Consider the following 16,440-nt stretch of genomic DNA (forward strand, 5'->3'; position numbering starts at 1 on the left):
TTCAGCAGAATATAGTTACATGTAAAGTTTTTCATTCCTCCCAATGTGTATTGAGTGAGAATTGAATTCGATAGTAAGTCATCAAAAAAGTAGTAACACGTTTCATTTAAAAAAGTATTTAAACTTAGTATATGATAGAATATAATCCTTGATTTATTTATATGGCCGACAAGGAAGCCTTGATCTTTGTTGCTTTTAAGTGAAAATATATTAGTAATTAAAAGATATCTAAATGTATATGCTTGAAAACAACATGTGATTGGTTCAAATTTTACATATTTAATTTCTCTTAAGTAAAGTTTCGAGTTCGATACGAAAGAAAATTATGTTGAGGGAGCTACCCTAACAAAATGTGGTTGTTGCCAACTTTAAGATTGACTAGCTTAATACATGTGCTTAGAAGAAAAAAAAATGTATGTGAAAAAAAAAGATGTTATTTTCTCCAACATCTAAGGTGCAAATACATTTATGTAGAGTATAAGGATGAAGAAAGCCCTTTGGAGAGAACAATGCTTATTGTTGCATGCCTGCATTATCGATGATCTCAACTCTCAACTCTCACCAACATAGGAAGCAGAACAAAACAGAGACAGATTGTCTTCACAAGGAAACAAATAACATGCACTCTCAAACAAACCGAATATTCATTCTGCTTCTAATACATTCCATATTAAAACAAGAGCTACAAACCGAATATTCATTCATACTAAGCGGTTTCAATGGGGGAGCATTTTGAGTGCTGTGAAACCAAGTTCTTTATACGCATACTGACAGTAGCACTGCTTGTGATATTCGCTGGATTGATGTCAGGCCTTACCTTAGGCCTCATGTCATTGAGTCTTGTTGATCTTGAGGTCCTTGCTAAGTCTGGTACCCCTTTAGATCGCAAGCATGCTGGTAATTTCTGTCACTCGAGCATGAAGCTTTTATTCAATCACAACCTCAGTCTTTCCCTTCCCAAGATATTCTTAGCTGCTGAACCTTCTATCCGTGTGTTTTCTCTTATCTGACAGATCTTTGTCATTGTAGAAATAGGAAGAACATTGTTCTGACATTATGAAGTTATTGAATCTCCAGCTTTTTATAGTTGTGTTGTCTTTTTGTCAATGCAGCGAAGATATTGCCTGTTGTGAGAAATCAACACCTATTGCTTTGTACCCTTCTAATTTGCAATGCTGCACTAAAAGACCCATGAATACACATGAATACACACTAAAAGACCCAGCTGATATTGGATTTGGGTGTTTCTTTTGTCAGGCACTTCCAATATTTCTTGATAGTCTTATTGATGCATTTGGAGCTGTCCTTATTTCTGTGACATTGATTCTTTTGTTTGGTGAGGTGAGAATGCTTTTCACCCTAAACGTTCAATCAATTATGAAACCCGGAAGCTACTGAGTTGTAACTTCTCCCATAATTGATTATGGCTTCAGAATTAATTGTAGAAGGTTTTCAAACATACACTGCTTATTGTGTATCTCTGACATCCATTTATTTCTTTGAAGATTATACCCCAATCAATTTGTTCAAGATATGGTTTAGCAATTGGTGCAGCAGTGGCTCCAGTTGTCCGTGTTCTTATGTGGATATGTTTTCCTGTTGCCTATCCTATCAGCAAGGTAACACACATTGAGTAGAATTTTCTTATCAGTAGTTTGCACTTTGTAATCTTTATTTTCATAAACATGAACCTAATTTAATCTGTTATTTCTTGATTTCCTTTTCCTTCTTGGATTTTGGTGCATTTATGCGTCATTCCAGCTGTTGGACGTTGTGCTAGGGCATCGTCGTCGAGCTCTCTTTCGCAGAGCTGAGTTGAAAACACTTGTAAATTTGCATGGTAACAAGGTCAGTATTAGAGCCTAAACCTATTTATAACCTATTTTCAGCTCATTAAATTTGCTTATGAATAAGCCTTTATTCTCATAAGCGTTCAATTAAGCTCTTCAGCCAAAAACACTTGTTTTGTGCTCATCAGTATGCTGCTGTTCTCTACCTTTTCTTTTCCAATGTAATTCACCTGGTGTCACTGAGAGTTATCTTATCTTCTTCTCTGCTGGTTACTTACACTTCTTCACTTGGAAACTCATGCTTTCTTATGATTGTTGCTTCTTCTCTATGATGAATTGTAATAGGCTGGGAAAGGTGGGGAACTGTCACATCATGAAACAACAATCATTTCTGGGGCACTTGAACTCTCTGAGAAGACAGCCAGTGATGCCATGACCCCTTTAGCTGGAACATTTTCTATTGATATTAATTCAATTTTTGATAGGTAATGTGTGTCAAAAAAATATAAAATGCTAGCTAGTCTTTGTTTCTTACACAACTTTCTGTCATTAAATTAAATTTATGCTATTAAGCAGGAATCTGATGAATCTAATATTGGAGGAAGGGCACAGCAGAGTCCCTGTCTATTATGAGGATTCTACAAATATTATTGGACTTATCCTGGTACATGGGGTTATATTTTTCTTTAACCCTTCAATATTGAACAGCCATTTTCCATCAGATTGAAACCTGTTGTATAAAACCAACCACACACAGTTTAGATGTACCTATTTTAATTCAACACATCAACTTTCCTTGAAAGATTTTAATGTTATCATAAATTATTTTTTCTTTTCATCTTAATCTTAGGTCAAGAATTTATTGACAATTGACCCAGAAGATGAAACACCAGTGAAAAATGTGACCATACGCAAAATACCAAGGTATTTTGTACATGTCTTGTAGTTTTAATGCCATTATATTACTAAAGATTCATATTGAAAATTTACAAATATTGACAGGGTACCAGAAATGATGCCACTGTATGATATTTTGAATGAGTTCCAAAAGGGCCATAGCCACATGGCCATTGTTGTTAGACATTGTGACAAGACAGGGCAGCAATCTTCCAATGGTAAGCACATGATTAGGGTGTGTTTGTATTTTTGTCGGCACACATTTCAATACTGTTTGAATGTGTTTTTTGTCAATCCATGTCTCTCGTGTCATTAGACCAACTTAATGTAAATACAACGACACACACGTAATCCATTTAAACTATTTATCTTTTGCTAACATTCTATTTAGACTCTCTTTGATCCTACAAATTTCTTTCATATTCTGAGAAGTGCTCCCTTTCTCTGTGCATGTGAAATAGACATTGTAAGAGATGTGAGGGTGGATATTGATAGGGAGAAGCCTTCCCAAGAGAGAATGTTGAGAATTAGGAGACAACTCCATGCGAGGAAAAGCTATAGATATGCAAGTAATTCGTATAGGAGTGGTTCTAGGAGCAAAAAATGGTCAGAGAATATGTACTCAGACATTGTGGAATTAGATGAAAATTCACTTCCAAAGCTTCCCCCAAAAGAAGAAGAAGCTGTTGGAATAATTACAATGGAAGATGTCATTGAACAGCTTTTGCAGGTAATAAGAACAATTTTGTTAAGTGTTAACCCTTGAAATCTTATTGAACCCTTTGTATTAATAATATTATTGTTTCTATGTAGGAGGAGATCTTTGATGAGACAGATCATCATTTTGAAGACTCTTAACTTGACAATGATCTTTCAATAAAACCAATTGCCTTTTACATTCTTCTCTTGGTGTTTAGATTCATACTTTGGGGCATCTGGATTCTGGAATGTGACTAGCCATTACACATACAACTAATTAAAATCTACTACTTCTTATTTGTCCACTACTGTAGCTAAATAACCACCAATTACGCATCAACACGTGTTCTTCCTTTACTTACTTTTGTTTTTTTATTTTTTTTTCAACTTGAAAAAGAAAAAACGACGCCGTTTTCCGTCAACACTGATGACCTTCTCTCATCAACCCACCCCTTCAACCACACTGTTCATCACGTTTTGATATCCAAGGACTGATTTCGCGTGTGCCTCTCCTTCTCTACCCACCCCACCGTAGCAGTCATACGTTCTTATATCCAAGGTTCAACCATCCTTCTCTCTCCTTTCCAACACAGACCAGCAACTGGCCCTAATCTGGTCACTCAGTTCCCTCCTTCTTCTCCCAAAATCACCAAATCAACTACCATCGACCACCTCCTCTCTTCCCCTCAAATCCACAACCACCGACCACCTCTTCACCGTCAAAACCGTCACCTCCACCACAACCTAAATCAAGCACCACCGCCATCGCTCCCTCTCTTTCCAAATCGCGCCACCGTCGCCGCCCTTCCGTCCTTTTCCCCGATTTCTCGCTTCCTTGACTGTATCAACGTCACGATTTCCCCCTTTTCCATCGATTTCCGATGTCACTCGGCGTGCTCTCATGGATTCTCCAGTAATGGCCATCACACCCTGTCAACCATTACGTGGGTAACAGTTCAATTCAATACACTGCTTAACACTTCTCATACGTTTCCTTCTAATTTCGTCCTTTTTATCAATTTTTTATCTGATATTGTTGATTTGATGTGCATTTTTGGGGGGATTTGGTACTTGGTTTAGCAGTTCTTATACGTTTCCTCCTCATTGTTATCTTCGGTTCATGCACTTTTTATGCATCTGTCATTTCGAAGCTGTTTTGCAGTTGGGATTAGGTATGCAGATGGAGGGTTATAGGTGAAGGCTTTACAGAGGCTTCTTTTGTTTCTTCAGATCGATTTGGCTATAAATATCCTCAATTCTCATTCAACCACACTTCTCCCAATTGGGTCTCTGATTCTCTCCCAAGTTTGTGTGCGACACAGGTTGTTGTCTTCTACCCTCTTACTTTAGTCTGGTCACTTTTCTATTCTGTGGTTGAGTCTGGATTATTATAATGGATACTATTCTTAATTGATTGATTTGTGATTCTTTGTATTTGAATTTTCAGGAGGTTACATCACATACTGAGATTCAGAGGTAATAATTTTTCCAGTTCTTAAATTCATGCAATGCATTATAATCCAGTGTTAGTTATTGTTGATATTTTCTTTTTCTTTTTCTTGGCTGATAATTTTATAAAATTTGTTATGAATTAACCTCATCAATTTTTTTATGAAATTAGAGTTTTCAATATTCATGGCCTGGTACTTTTAACGGAGTAGGATAGGACCAATTCAAAGTAATTATGTAATTTTTCAATGTTCACAACTTGGTAGGAAGAGGAATAGGATTTTGATTCATGCTTTTGTGTCACTCAAGGCACTCTGTACAGAGATTCTTTTTCTAAATACACGATTTTGGTAATTTATAATTTCAGTTGATATTTCTTTTCTGTTTTGTGAGGTTTTCCATTTTCTTCTTCTTCATTTCCTCAAGAATTGTATTATAAATGAGATAAAAGAGTTTAAGGCTAAATAGCACTTTTGGTCCCCCACGTTTCAAAAATGTGCAATCTTAATCCCCCACGTTTAAAAATAGCATAATGGTACCTCAACGTTTAGCTCCGTTAGCAGTTTTGGTCCCTAAGCTAATTTGCCGTTAGAAACTTAACGTTTTTGTTTGACATGGCATTTTTTTTCTGATGTGGCATTCAGACATAACATGTGAGGATCACGTGAGTCTTATCCTAACCTAATCCATTCCCAATTGCAACTTGGTTCCAAATCGCGACGGTGACGACCAAATCGAGAGGAGCGAAGCCCGGCGGTCGTGAAGGAACTGCGATTGCGAGTGTGAGAAGACGGTTTCTGGGTAAGAAGGTCATCGGTGGTGAGAAGGTGGTCCGAAGGCAAAATCGAGAGGAAGGAAATGGCGACCGACAAAAAAGGTGTGTCGAAGAAGACCCCTCGAAGGCCAAAGAAGAAAACTCCGACAAAAGAGACGGTGGTCCCAGAGACGGTGGTCCCAGAGAAGATGGTCCCAGAGAAAACTCCGTTTTCAAAATTGGACTTTTGGCTCAATGGAGATTTGCCCGCAAACTATGTTTCCAGGTATATATTTTATCCTTTTCTCTATCTTGTGAGTCATGGTTGTTGAAGGATTTAAGTGCATTGATGTATATTATTTAAGTAGGTGCCTTTCCTAGTCAAATTCTCTATCCTTTTCTCTGCTTTGTGCTTGCATGTGGTCCACGAGATTCCCTCTTCCACTAAAGTTTACAAAGTTTATTGTATTCTATTGTATTGTCTCTTCTGCAGGCCTACTGCTCCCCATAAGATAACCATGAGTGTGTATCATGGGGGTGAATTGACATTTGACCCAACTATGCCCTATCCAAGTGGGCTTTGTGAAGTCTGGCATCCGTATGATGTGGATCTCATTTCATCCGCACTTTTACTGTACTGCGGAACATGCCTTTATCCTTTAAAAAATTGTACAAAATGAAGAACGTATTTTTTGGGTTTCTTAGAGTTTACACTCTACTAATCCAATTAGAGACACTTTGAATATAGTGTGGAACATGTCTAATCCCTTTTTTAAACTAAAATCAATCATCCAAATGTCCAATTAAAACCTAGAATATGCAGATTGGTAATTATTGATAAATTTGTTCATGGTGTTCTTTTGCCAAGATCTAGGAAGACTAGGATTAACAAACCATACATTTTACATGTCATTCTCCATGTTCGAGTGAAACATTTATATGATTATATTAATAATTGTAAGCGTTGTGTACCATTGCTTGTGTTTGATTGAATGAATCACATAAATTCCACCTGTTGCACCTTGGTCTCTATAAGTAGTGGTTTGATGTGTTGTTTTTGTGAATTGTGGAGTTTGAAAAGTTATCACTGCTAAGATTAGTTCTTTTGTATTAATTTGTTGTCTAAGTTATATCAACAGCTTCCCCAAATTATTATGAAAGTTTTACACTCTATCAAGTACGCCTGAGATAAAATGACAAGGCATGAGCTTCACAAGCTCATGACTTTAAATTTTCCTTTCTATTCAAAGTTTTCCAGTTTTGTTTGTTCTATTCTGCCTCATGTATTGCTTTCTGTTTATCCCCACTGTGTGGTGAAACATTGCTTTTGTTTTATGATCATTGTGTGGTGGAGCAGCATGCTATGTGACTTTAAGTATTTTATGTGTCTTCTTGTGCAGGAAGCCAGGAATGCCTCTCTTGCAGTTGGGATGTGCCCACAAAGCCAATGGGAGAAAGTTACCAAGGGTTCTAGGACTAGATCAATGTCTCCTTTTGACCACAAGTTCCTAGACATAAGGACTGCTGGTGCAACACTGGAAAATTTTAAGGTGTCCACTGATGAAGGTAAAAAGCTCATGGTTGTATTTAACACTAATGAGTTACAGTTTCTTGAAGTTCCATTAATTTCTCTAAAAACGGTGATGACCAACACTAAAACCTTTTCCCTCCTTTGCAGAATTTTTTGCTTATCGCATTGTATTGTTAGTATTTGGTATTATTCTCATGACCACAACATCCTTTGTCCGCAAATCATTAGTATTTTATTATAGCAGTGCAATGGCAATTGGGATAACTCTTGTGGTACTGATTGTTCTATATCAAGTAACTTTTTTTTTTATTCTTCAAGTTTTGAAATTTGGAATGTTCAATGTTCAATTGAACCTTCTATCCCACATTGGCAAATCATTCTCTCTAAGACTCACGCTGGAAAAATCATGCACTTTTCACCCCCTCCCCCTTCCCTCTCCTCAATAAATAATTAATTTTAAAATCCTAAGGAAGGGGAAGAAGAATTTTTGGATTTTGTGCTAAGTGTAGAACCTTTGTTAGTTTAGAAAAATTCTTTGTGCCAAGAAAGAACTATGTGTTGCTCTTTAAGGTTGTATTGTGAGTGCATGTGAGACCTGGTACCCCAAACTTTCTTGCACAGTGCATGTGAGTGCATGTTTGTGATTGGTTAAAGGCTTTTGTTTCATTTTTTCTTTCAAGTTTGAGTCAATTTGCATTTAGTTTCAATTTTAGTTTTATCTCATTTTTACTACATGGCAGTGTTCATGGGAGCATTTTTTATTTTTTGGGAGAATTTAAGAGCCAATAGTAATCAAGAAGTTTATGTATAAGCTATTCAAATGTTGTGTTTACATGATGTATTTTTTTGGTGTGATTTCCAATATAAGTTCCTTATGAATTGGAATTGAAGTCTTTGATTGTAAGTTTACTTATATGGGTGACATATTTTGTTTCCTTTTACCTATCTTTGTCCAAACAATCAACTAGAAAGCATCTAAGAACCCTTAGTAATGTGAGTATATTGGACTATAGGTTCTTCTATAATTGGGGATTTCTATATCTCCTTATGCACAATGTTATATCGAATATTGAGGAGAAAATTGATCAGAAAGTGACTGAACTACAAAATAGATAAGTTACTGCACTTCAGTTAGAGGATAAAGTGAGATCTTAAAATGATTTGATGTCTGCCATAGATCAATGTGTGTAGTGTGTGATTCTGTGTTTTAGAGAAGTAAATATGTAATATGTATTATATTTTTATAAATGAGAACTGGCAACGTTTCTGAAACTTAATGGTGTATTGCAGAAATTGACGCTCTAATGCATGAACTTGATGAGGAAGAGATGCAAATGGATGAATTAGCAAAGAGGGCTATAGAGAAGTTGAAAGAATCCACTCTTTGAGATGTTGATGCTGCTAAACCTGTTCAAAATGACTCATGACAAACTGCAGCGGTTAAACGTGATGAAAATATTTATACATATATAGAATAGTTGGTTGGTTGTCTCATACAACTATTGGTAGATAGGGATAATGAGTAATCGCTTTAGTGTGATGGTTTTAGATGATCATATGTGAGGGAATTTGATAAAGGGATATTTGAAGGAAGGTGATCATGAAAAGGCTACATCTTCTCATTTGACACTGAGCAGTAGAAAACAAAAGACTTTGACTTGATATTCATGCTATGAATAATATTGTTAAACGATATTTCACGTTAAAAAGTGAAGTTAGACCTGTCTTTTGCATTTCGATGCATGTAGGCTCATTTGCAAGCTCATGGAATAATATTTTGTTGACACTTATCCACATCCACCTTAGATATATAAGAAGAGAAAATCGAGAAATGTGTGGAAATGAGATAGGAAAGAAAGTGAGATATGAATAAATCATTACTCTTGGATATGTGTATAGATATTTTCTTTTAGTTTCAAATATCCCCCTCATAGTCTAATATATTATTACATTTCAGCCAACTTTTCATTTTTTACTGTAAAGATTGCGCTAAAGTGTAAGTCGATAGGGGTTAAACACAATTAACATTTGAAACTCATATAGTTCATATGTATAAGAAAGATAAAACATTTAAACATAAACATAAGATAATAACGACATATAAGTGTTTGACTAATTAAAATTGTATATCTTAAAAAATACTTCATTGTATTATTCCATATATATATATATATATATATATATATATATATATATATATATATATATATATATCAAATTCTGAATAATTGTAGTTAGCAGTGGAGTTCGTGAAAAATTATTCGTGCATCGCACGGACAAACGGGTATAATCCTAGTTTAGAAGATTTAGATAACATCAAAAGAAAAAGTTCATGTATTATTATTGTAATATATTTTAAGCTTTTAATTGATTGTGTCTATAGACACTTGTGCTCATGTAAGAATTACTTATTGTATGCTCACAACAAATTTTCTTTGTCGGAGTACTAGCAATAAAAGGAAAAAAGATTAGGCAGCATATGTGATACAAATAAGTGCATATTTGTTTTTGCAAGGTAAATACGATTTTGCGTATCTCAACGCATTATTTGTCATATTGAATTTAACTTCGATCAGTTATAATTTGATTCACGCTAAATTTAATGGAAATCCAAAGACACTCTAAAATTAACAAATCAGATGTTAGAAATAAATTTACTCTATTTCCTTTGATATCAAAGTTCATTGAAACAAATCTTATCCATCGTCGGAGCTCCTCTACCAGAGCTGACCCTAGTCCTCCACTGCGCCGCCCGCAACACTGATATTATATTCTTTTTATAGGTAAATGTTAGTTGTTAGTAATGTTAGAAAGTAATCTCTCCTCAGTGTTCAAACCCTGCATCTTTCACCCTTCATCCCACCGTATTATTATGTTTCATAACTCTTACCACTTGAGTCATCGAGATCCTGATTGCGAAGGAAAAAGAGCGAAGTGAGTGAAAGATAAATGAAAATGAAAACCGGGGGTATTTATGTATTTTCCCAAAAAAATTGGGGCTTTTGTATAAGAGAAACAGAGGAGCCCTGGATTTGGCACCCCAGGGCTTAGAAATGCCACCCCACTTAAAAGTGGGGAAATACTATTATGCCCCTCCGTGTTTTATTTCGGAATATCCATTTCCGAAGTCTTTCTGATTTTGAGATTCCGATATGCTTCGGAGGGTAACGTTCCGAAGGCTGTTGTATTAATTCAAAACACGGGCTCGAAAGCTCTCTCATTTCCCATTTCATTCCGAATTTCTTCTTGAACTTCCATTTCCGAAGCCCTCCAAACCTTCACAGCCTTCATCAGAGCTCTCCCTTCATCGCTCTTCATCATCTTCTTCGTCAACTACTGGAAGTAGAATTCCGCCCGCAATAGAGGTAAGGGCCTTCATATCTTCGTCATCTTGTTGTTGCTGTTAGGGTTACGGATTCGAATTGTTGCTCTTGAAATTTTTGGGTGCGGTTTGGTATTTTGTGTATTAGGGTTTTAGTGATTTGTGGATTGTGCGGTATTGTTGAAATTGTTGGGTGCGATTTGTTGGGTGAAATTGTTGGGTGCAGCTTGAACAATTGTGCGGTTTTAGTATCTCATTCTTGAAGATGTCTGATTGAAGCTCTTGTTGATGTTGGTTTACTGTAAATTAACTTCTTCATGTTCATGCAGAGCCAAGGGAGCATGCTTTCTGCCTTGATTGTGCCTTGATTGTGCTAGAAGTGATTCACTGTGCTACCTGTAAGTATTTCTTATCTTCTGATCCTGATCTTCATATAGTAAAACAATGGACACTAGTGGCTTTTGTATGTTTTACTTAAATATGTTGATTTTGGTGCTTAATATGTTGAATGAGATACTCAACCAAGTAAGGCTAATCCAATACTTGATACTCTTAACTAGGACAAACAGCCCTTACTCTACCCTGATAAATGAACACCTCTAATCGTTGTGGCATGCAGATCATATTGGTCCCAACCAATTCCCATAGTGTTTCTGTACATAACTATGAAAACACACTTATGCTCTATCTTTGATAATTTTTTAGTTTAGTTATTTTGGATTGGCTTTTTCATCAGTTAACTTTAGTTAAGTCATATTTAACATTGTGCCAACATGTTTATATTTTACATTTATTTATATTGCCAGAATTAATTCACTTCTGAGGAGAGAAAAGAGAAGTTATCTAAACATGCTATGAGAGTACTAACTTTATGACTTGCTGCTAAAAGCATTGTATATGTTGGTGGAAATGGCAATCACACTTGTCACTACAGATGCTATTATCATAACCAGTGCTATAATTTTATCCCTTCTTGTTGATATACCATATGCATCCCTGTCATTGTAAACAACAAAGAAAATTAGGAACCTGATATGGATGCTGATTTCAGGCAGATTTGATTAGTTAGGTTAATTTAGCATATTTCAATTTTTATTTTTATATCTTTATTAGTTAGGAATTATTATATTTTTATTAGTAATGATTTGAATGTTTTTCTTTAACAGATAAGACATGATTGTTTCTTATCTTATTAGATATAGGATCTTTTTAATTAGATAAGATTCTAGTTTCCCTATTTGCTTGTACTCAACCCTTAAGTTGATAATCTTAGTTTCTACTTTTTAATTTGAATAGAAACGCTGGTCTTGCTACTCATGCAGTTGTGTGCTTTTTGCTGAATGAGATGCTCAACCAGAACACTTTTGTTTCTTTTTCCCTTTGATAATCAATTTTGTTTAAAGAAAAGTTGATCCAAACATCCTCAACATACTTGATACATGTTTTGCCCTCTGTACTTTCAGTTTTCATTCTTAGAAAACTCTCTTCAAGTTGAGTAGCATTTACATATACTGGTTTATTCTTTTCAGTACATAAATATGCTAGACATGCTTATTGATCAAGTATGTTAGACATTCTTTTTATTTACATATACTGGTTTACATATAGCATTTACATATACTGGTTTACATATACTGGTTTATTGATAATCTTAGTTTCTGCTTTTTAATTTGAATAGAAACACTGGCCTTGCTACTCATGCAGCTGTGTGCTTTTTGCTGAATGAGATGTAACCAGAACACTTTTGTTTCTTTTCCCTTTGATAATCAATTTTGTTTAAAGAAAAGTTGATCTAAACATCCTCAACATACTTGATACATGTTTTGCCCTCTGTACTTTCAGTTTTCATTCTTAGAAAACTCTCTTCAAGTTGAGTAGCATTTACATATACTGGTTTATTCTTTTCAGTACATAAATAGGCTAGACATGCTTATTGATCAAGTATGTTAGACATTCTTTTTATTTACATATACTGGTTTATTGATCAGGAAACTGTTGAAAAGATTAGAGTTGGGATCAAAGAACAAACAGAAATCACTGTTCATTTTATCAGAGGTAAATAACCTGTCTTGGTTGATATATGTAGCCTCTTGAATATTAAGTTTCTTCTAGCTTTCAGCTGATTGCATGAATATTCAGTTATAAAGCTCATCAATTGGTACTTTTACAATTATCTGATGAGTATTATTTTTTAATAGATGGCTAAGAGGAAGAGCCAAGGGCGCAGGAAATCACATGTTGCTGGGAGCTCCCATGATGCCACGGAGGATGTTGAGGATCGCCACACAGCCCCGGATGATGTTGAGGATCGCCACAGACGGCTGCATGCTTCTTTTCGTAGAGTCAGAGGCAGATTTGGTGAGGACCAGGATGTTGGTGGGACATCAAATGAGGAGCGTCGAGACCCTTGTGAGATGATTCCTGAGCCTTCTCGTCAGACGACTCCCGAGCCTTCTCCGCCTTCTCCGCCTTCTCGTCAGACGACTCCCGAGCCTTCTCCGCCTTCTCGTCAGATGACTCCTCAGAGTTCGACAGAGAGTGAGCATGAGGTTGATGTGGAGCATGAGGTTGATGTGGAGCTTCAGGTTGATGTGGAGCCTGAGGTTGGTGTGGAGCTTGAGGGTGATGCTGGAGCACGACGGGATGAGGTGCCAGTCCAGACAGAGGCACCGTTTCCAGGGGGCCTGATGATCTGTCACTGTTGGTCCGTTACCCACATCACGTTGCGCCGTGTCTGTGGCATCATATTATAGGCACCGACCCGCGTTACCCCGATAGAGGTGTGTTGAAGTTTGCCAGCGCTGGGATGAAGCTGGCAAAGCTGACATGTGAGGGCGAGGGAGACGATATGAGCGCTGTTCGTCAGCGTGTGGAGGGGACCGGACTCTATCCGCTCTTCAGTTGCACCTATCTGGAGATAGACACACCCCTTCTATCTGCCCTCGTCGAGAGATGGCATGAGGATACCAGCAGCTTCCACATGCCATTCGGGGAGATGACCATCACCCTGGATGACGTGTCATCTATACTTCATTTGCCGATGGGTGATAGGTTTTATACTCCCGGACAGGCCAGCAGAGAACAGGCAGCGGAGACCTGTGTTCTGCTCTTAGGAGGGGTAGCCACGGACTACATCATGGAGTTTAAGGCGGTGAAGACCATTGGCTTGCGATTCGGGTTCTTGCAGACTCTTTACACTAGGGCTCTTGCTGGTTAGTTGTACTGTATACTTAATTTATTTGCAACTATTATATGTGAATTAAATGATTAATGGTTTCTTTGTTGTACTTTAGAGCATCGGCATGACCATGCAGCACGGATGTGGCTACTTCACCTCCTCGGCTCGACCTTGTTTGCGAACAAGAGTGGAGGACACTACACTTCTGTCCATTGGATCGGCATGCTGCAGCACCTTGATCGGGTGTCAGAGTATGCGTGGGGCGCCATTGCACTAGCTACACTGTATGATGCACTTGGTCATGCCTCACGGAGGAAGACCAAGCAGATGAGCGGTTGTTCTTCCCTCCTGGTAGCTTGGGTGTTTGAGCACTTCCCACCCACCATTATTCAGCGGATTGAGGTCCCCGAGCACACGGAGGACCAGCCCAGAGCGTGCAGGTGGATGGAGTCCCGGGCAGGGCATGCTGGACTGATGGAGAGGCGAGTTCTCTTCGATGAGATGACGGCAGAGGACGTCATATGGACACCGTATGAGGAGCACAGGAGTCACAGAGAGCTGGACTTCCGAGCTTTATACTCAGGCTACATCCGGACTCCCATCCGGACGGCCGTGCGACCTCATCTTCCTGAGCGTGTGATGCGGCAGTTTGGGTACGTGCAGCCTATCCCGCGACACCCATCTGTTGTGATGGGCATGAGTTCTGCTGCGGAGGTCGTTGATGCAGCATACCAGGATTATGAGCCACACTTGATTCCAGGGGGGTCCCTAGTATAGTGGATGGAGCGGCAGTAGATGATTACCTGGACTGGTACACCGGTGTATCTCACCGGTTCATCATCCCGGATGAGAGTAGGGCCGATCTCAGTGCTGTGGTAAGTGTGAACTTAATTTTCTTTATGCATTTTTGGTTTTGTGTATGCGGTTTACTAACATGTATATTGATTTATTTTCAGGCTTCTTTGCGTCGGGCCGTTGATTTGCTAGAGCAGGGACTTGAGGTCGACGACGGTCCCCCTAGAGATACACGCTCCCGCACTTTATTAGAGAAGTGCCTCACTGTCATCAGAGACTTGAGCAGGACCCAGGGCGTCACTTTCGTTGGTGTACGAGGAGGCAGATGTCGAGGCAGAGGAGGAGGCGGAGATAGAGGAGGTGGCAGAGGCGGAGGCAGAGGTCGTAGGGGTAGGGTGGGTCGTAGGGGCAGAGGGCAGTGACATTATTATTATGTGTACTTTTATCGCACTATTAGTTTATACACGCTTTATTATCGGTCTGTACTTTTATCGCATTATTAGTTTGGATTTCACATTATCACGCTTTACTTGATTTGATTACATTTTTATCTCTTTTTAAATCAGGTAAAATAACAAACAAAATCCAATGGGAAGTGAAATAACGCACATAATCCAATTGAAGCAAAATAACGTACATAATTCAAGGGACGCAACATAGCCTACATAATCCAGGTCAAGGATTTTTTAAAGTTGCAAATAATTCAAAATTAGCCAAATAACATTAATCAATCTTCTGTAATGTCGGTGAATGTTTCAGATGGAGGTCCACAGTCACTGGAGAATACCTGTGAAAATTCACATAAACGAAAATTGAGATGTGTAAAAATCCACAGTCACTTTTATTTTAATTATATATGTGTAAAAAAGATTTCCATACCTTAACTATGTTGGGCAATGTTATGTTCAGGTAACAATTAGATTTTCTAGGAGAAAACACAGCTACCTCAAAGCAAAAAAGGAAGAAATAATGTTCAACTTGTCTAAAGAAGTAGAAACAATAGTCAAGTCGGTTAGAAATAATAAACCTTCTGGATAAGCATAACAGATCCAACATTTATGTCCTTCGCGAATTCGCTTTCAGTGAAAACCTTGTGATGGACACTAGCACCGACAGTGCCCGTAGGATCCTGAAACTCAAACCCATATGGCATTGACAGAGGACATTTAAATACCATGACATTGATGAAAAAGAACGCGGAAGATGGAAATACCTTCAGGGTAACTGACACATCGCCGAATCCGTTTGGCGTGCATGATTTGATAACTGCGACGATGAGATCGACCCTTTCTAGATGGTGAGTGATTGAACCCAGAGGAGTTGCAGATCCGCCTAATTGCAGGGCTGAAAGCCAAGCATTGGAGTGAAAATCGGGATAAGTGTCGTGACCGTCTTCGACGACGCGCCTAACAAATTGTTGGGTTGGAATGAGGTGTCCGTCGGTGGTGGAGCTGCGTTGAATCATGGCGGCCTGGACAACACCAGCAGGGCCGGGAATGAGAGGACGAGAACTTGCAGAAGAGTTGCCTCGGAGTTTGCAAGGGTGGATGAAGGTGGGCAAATCTTGTTCCATTTTGATTTTGAAGGTTTCGTTGAAAGAATGAAAGGAGAGGATGAATACAAGAAAGCTTAAATCAAGCAAATTTATAGATGAATGAGTAATGGGGTTGGTTGTTGTTGGTGGTTGATAGTAATTAGGTTGGCTGTGGTTGGATGAGAGTAATGAGGTTGGTTGTGGTTGGTTGTGGATAGTGATGGAGAGACTTAAAATTAAAATGAGAAAAAAAATTAACGTTCGGATCCCCAGATTCCGAAGTTGTTCGGATCCTATAAATCCGAACTGTCTCGGAAACCTAAATGTCGAAGATTGTTTAAACTTGGGGGTGCCAAATTTAAGTATATGACACGGAAATGGAAAGGAGTCGTCCGAAAGATTTCGGACTCCGTAGTTCCGAACTATTGTTTTCGGACTAGAGCCTTCCGAATAGTGAAAACAAATGGGGTGGCATTTTACCTGACTCTAAT

At 38.1% G+C, this 16,440-nt stretch overlaps 3 protein-coding genes across 7 annotated transcripts; 2 read left to right on the forward strand and 1 right to left on the reverse strand.

The window, feature by feature from the left end:
* Positions 1 to 719: 719 nt before the first annotated feature.
* On the forward strand, positions 720 to 8,948 carry LOC130721841 (DUF21 domain-containing protein At2g14520-like). Of its 5 annotated transcripts, XM_057572423.1 has the most exons (15): positions 720 to 897; positions 1,113 to 1,187; positions 1,256 to 1,341; positions 1,506 to 1,619; positions 1,762 to 1,848; positions 2,136 to 2,275; positions 2,367 to 2,454; positions 2,641 to 2,714; positions 2,793 to 2,905; positions 3,149 to 3,417; positions 3,501 to 4,708; positions 4,834 to 4,862; positions 5,480 to 5,875; positions 6,990 to 7,155; positions 8,411 to 8,948. In XM_057572423.1, the coding sequence occupies exons 1-11, from the start codon at positions 720 to 722 to the stop codon at positions 3,543 to 3,545; spliced, it is 1,269 nt and encodes a 422-aa protein (XP_057428406.1). In that variant the 3' UTR covers positions 3,546 to 4,708; positions 4,834 to 4,862; positions 5,480 to 5,875; positions 6,990 to 7,155; positions 8,411 to 8,948. The 5 variants fall into 5 exon arrangements, with proteins under 5 accessions (XP_057428406.1, XP_057428405.1, XP_057428402.1 ...); XM_057572422.1 differs by lacking the exon at positions 1,113 to 1,187 and having other exon boundaries at positions 805 to 897; positions 1,258 to 1,341; positions 8,411 to 8,946; XM_057572419.1 differs by lacking the exon at positions 720 to 897 and having other exon boundaries at positions 1,119 to 1,341; positions 8,411 to 8,947.
* A 3,482-nt stretch (positions 8,949 to 12,430) lies between these two features.
* LOC130723752 (protein MAIN-LIKE 1-like) lies at positions 12,431 to 14,765 on the forward strand. Its single transcript, XM_057574878.1, has 4 exons — positions 12,431 to 12,497; positions 12,641 to 13,654; positions 13,736 to 14,495; positions 14,577 to 14,765. The coding sequence occupies exons 2-3, from the start codon at positions 13,249 to 13,251 to the stop codon at positions 14,395 to 14,397; spliced, it is 1,068 nt and encodes a 355-aa protein (XP_057430861.1). The 5' UTR covers positions 12,431 to 12,497; positions 12,641 to 13,248; the 3' UTR covers positions 14,398 to 14,495; positions 14,577 to 14,765.
* Positions 14,766 to 14,913: 148 nt separating this feature from the next.
* On the reverse strand, positions 14,914 to 15,988 carry LOC130725797 (uncharacterized). The gene is made up of 4 exons (XM_057576985.1): positions 15,629 to 15,988; positions 15,443 to 15,544; positions 15,295 to 15,360; positions 14,914 to 15,202 (listed from the first exon to the last, which is right to left on the reverse strand). The coding sequence occupies exons 1-4, from the start codon at positions 15,986 to 15,988 to the stop codon at positions 15,143 to 15,145; spliced, it is 588 nt and encodes a 195-aa protein (XP_057432968.1). The 3' UTR covers positions 14,914 to 15,142.
* Positions 15,989 to 16,440: the final 452 nt, after the last annotated feature.

This window comes from Lotus japonicus, chromosome 6 (genome assembly GCF_012489685.1).
Source record: "Lotus japonicus ecotype B-129 chromosome 6, LjGifu_v1.2".
NCBI classification, from domain to species: Eukaryota; Viridiplantae; Streptophyta; class Magnoliopsida; order Fabales; family Fabaceae; genus Lotus; species Lotus japonicus.

Coding starts and splice junctions, on each gene's coding strand:
- LOC130725797 (XM_057576985.1), bottom strand. CDS start 15,988: ATGGAACAAGATTTGCCCACCTTCATCCACCCTTGCAAACTCCGAGGC. Junction 15,545..15,628: donor ATGTGTCAGTTACCCTGAAG/GTATTTCCATCT, acceptor TTTGAGTTTCAG/GATCCTACGGGCACTGTCGG. Junction 15,203..15,294: donor CATTGCCCAACATAGTTAAG/GTATGGAAATCT, acceptor GAATTTTCACAG/GTATTCTCCAGTGACTGTGG.
- LOC130721841 (XM_057572423.1), top strand. CDS start 720: ATGGGGGAGCATTTTGAGTGCTGTGAAACCAAGTTCTTTATACGCATA. Junction 1,620..1,761: donor TTGCCTATCCTATCAGCAAG/GTAACACACATT, acceptor GCGTCATTCCAG/CTGTTGGACGTTGTGCTAGG. Junction 3,418..3,500: donor TCATTGAACAGCTTTTGCAG/GTAATAAGAACA, acceptor GTTTCTATGTAG/GAGGAGATCTTTGATGAGAC.
- LOC130723752 (XM_057574878.1), top strand. CDS start 13,249: ATGAAGCTGGCAAAGCTGACATGTGAGGGCGAGGGAGACGATATGAGC. Junction 13,655..13,735: donor TTACACTAGGGCTCTTGCTG/GTTAGTTGTACT, acceptor GTTGTACTTTAG/AGCATCGGCATGACCATGCA.